The 2,702-nt window shown below is 37.6% G+C and overlaps 1 protein-coding gene across 1 annotated transcript in view; it reads right to left on the reverse strand.

The window, feature by feature from the left end:
• The window catches only part of RARS2 (arginyl-tRNA synthetase 2, mitochondrial), a 35,287-nt gene that overhangs the window by 31,352 nt on the left and 1,233 nt on the right, over nt 1-2,702 (reverse strand). The window contains exons 2-3 of the mRNA XM_027901419.1: nt 2,602-2,675; nt 1,888-1,993 (exon numbers count right to left, since the gene is read on the reverse strand). Coding sequence (XP_027757220.1) covers nt 1,888-1,993; nt 2,602-2,675 — 180 coding nt within the window. The remainder of the gene's footprint in view (nt 1-1,887; nt 1,994-2,601; nt 2,676-2,702) is intronic.

Consider the following 2,702-nt stretch of genomic DNA (forward strand, 5'->3'; position numbering starts at 1 on the left):
GAAACCCCCAACACAATGTCCCCGGCACAAAGAACTAACAGTACAAAAGTGAAACAAGAAATCAGACAGCCAGATGAAATCAAAAGCCCATGGAAACAAGACCCCTTTGACACACAATTCTCAGCACCCCGAGCACATTATGTTTCATTTAGTATCACGGTGCCATATTATTTAGGCTATTTTAGTCAATGGGAAACATTTCCATCTCTTCTGCCTAACCTAAGTATCTTTATTTCAAATATTGTGACCTATTTTCTCAGAAGTGGCTAAGAGCATACTGCTGAATCTTATGGTACTCCAACAACTGTTCATCGTGACAAAAACTGGTAACTGCCTGCATTTTTCTGTCTCTGCTAGTTTTAGATACAGCCTCACTTTGTTAGCTTATACACTGCTCACCTTCTTTGTAGAAGATATGACCAATTTAAACAAGTTATACTAAATGCATCTCCTTTATTCATCACTCAACAAAAAAACATTCCTAAGAGATTACGGATTTTTTTTTTCTTTGTCTAACTGGCATGGTCTAATGCAGTTTGGGGGCTTACACTGTTGGTCTATTCTTCTTTACTGTTACAATTGCTCCTCCATATAAAGCTGTGGGGCTAAATGTCCCAGGTTTATTTAATGAGCCACAAACATTAAAGGAGGGGGGGCAATTTTCAGCTTCCTAAACACTGGGAATAGCAGCTGTTTTTAAAATGAAAGACTGGACACACAATTTAAAACTTGTTGCCACGACAACGCAGTCATTGAAACAGATGACAAAGGAGGTTGTCAGATCTTCGGAGGCTTTCAACACCTGATTGCAGTTTAAAAGTCCTCAGCAACCTTATCCAAACACATTCAACAATCTGCACTGGGAAGGAGATGGGAACAGATAACTTCCTGAGGTCCTTTCCAACCTCAATTATTTTATGGGTCTAGAAAATCTCTAAGCCATTTCAGAACTTTTGGTTGTACATCTGTGCACCATCAGTTCTTTCACCCGAGTCAGGACACTCGTCTTGTTAAATTAACAGGTGCAAGTTATGGATGTCTTCAACATCTCAGCAGTGAAAAATGAGATCACGAATAGTTTAGCTTCTCAACAGTATTACAACTGGGTTTATTTCTGCTTTTTAACTTCTTATTATAGAGCAACCTTACTGATTCCTTCTCACACTTGCTGGCAACTTCCTAGTTTATACTCCTGCGCATTGGTATCAGCAACACAGCTTTAGATTGTGAATTACTTTTTTTTCAGCACAAATGATCCCGCAAACCTTAGCATCACCCCTCTGACTCACACTTTTTTTCAACTTTATGCATGTCTGATTCTCCAGATTTTTATTTCCTTCCATCCTTCAATGTCTGTGTCACTTCTGTAGACCTTGTTTTGCATGCTTCTTTTTTTACGCTGTAGTTAGTCTTAATATCTCAATTACTAACATTCTCCAAACTAACACACCTGAAAAAATTTGCTGTTCTAAGAAAACTCAATTTCAAGAAGCTAGGGATTTGAATGTTTGGCCTGTTTGTCTCAAAGGCTAAATTTATCCATTGTTTTTTTAGTGCTGGATTTTGCATCTTTGGTTTTCCAGGCCATCACACACTCAATTTCTTACTCAAGTGCTGGCAGTAGTACAGACCATGGCATAGTCTTTAGATACCCACCTAATCCACCAGTATTATTTGTCTCAATCAACAATTTCACAAGAACCTCAACTAAAAATAATTCTCCAATTCCCCGTGAAGATTCTGTGTACAATTACAAGTGCAGTCATCAGACCACTCCGACCGAGACAGATGTTTGGAGAAAGAACAGTTTTTACCTTATGATGTCCCTTACACCTCCAGTCTGTAAGTTTGTTATAGCATAAATATATGAAGAATGCATTAGCATACCCTTTCAGCCAACTTCTGAGCTTGAAGATGCAAGTCTTGTGCTAAGCGATCTCTAGAACTGTTTTCTATTACAGAAGCGATGGAGAGCTGGAAATCAGCAACATGCCTGAAAAAAAGCACATATGAAAATCAGGAAAAAAGCCTTGTTGCAATGCTGGGGAGGTCTGGCAGATCCAAGCTGACTCTGCATATCACAAGTCTTGTTGCCAAGCCTATCCCAGACACAGATATCTGAAAGTTCACTATGTTTAGAAAGCTGCAAATACTACCTTTGCTCTAATACAATCAAAAAGTACATATGGTAAGAACACAATTTCAGAATAAACAAAAACTATGCTCATGAGTGAGTGTAATTTACTTGATAACATCATTACCACTCTTGGGCAGGACATTGAGAAAGAATTCCCTTATAACTTCACATTGGTTCTAGGCAGTTTCACATTCAGATCGTTAATGCTGAAGCATTTGTCATTCGAGAACTGCCTGTAATTTGTGCAGGTTTCCAAGAAATTACGTTTATTTTGAACTTGCTTGAAAAAATACAGTGATTTAATTAGATTGAACTATCTTCTTACAATTGAATTGGTGTATAAGGTTTGGATTTTTTTCTGTATTTCTTTCTACCTAAAGTTAAGCTCTTGCAATAATAAGCATGACATGACATGAAATAGTAAAACACGATATAGCATTGTAAGATAAAATGTAAACAACTACCGTTTTTTGGAGACGGGAACGGCAGATATGGACTTTATTAAATTTTCTGGTGGCAGATCCAAAACCTTTGAAAGCTAAATTGGAAATAAAGAACAAATTGG

Source organism: Empidonax traillii, unplaced genomic scaffold (assembly GCF_003031625.1).
Source record: "Empidonax traillii isolate 1590-97213 ecotype Southwest subspecies unplaced genomic scaffold, ASM303162v1 scaffold784:size441917, whole genome shotgun sequence".
NCBI lineage: Eukaryota > Metazoa > Chordata > Aves > Passeriformes > Tyrannidae > Empidonax > Empidonax traillii.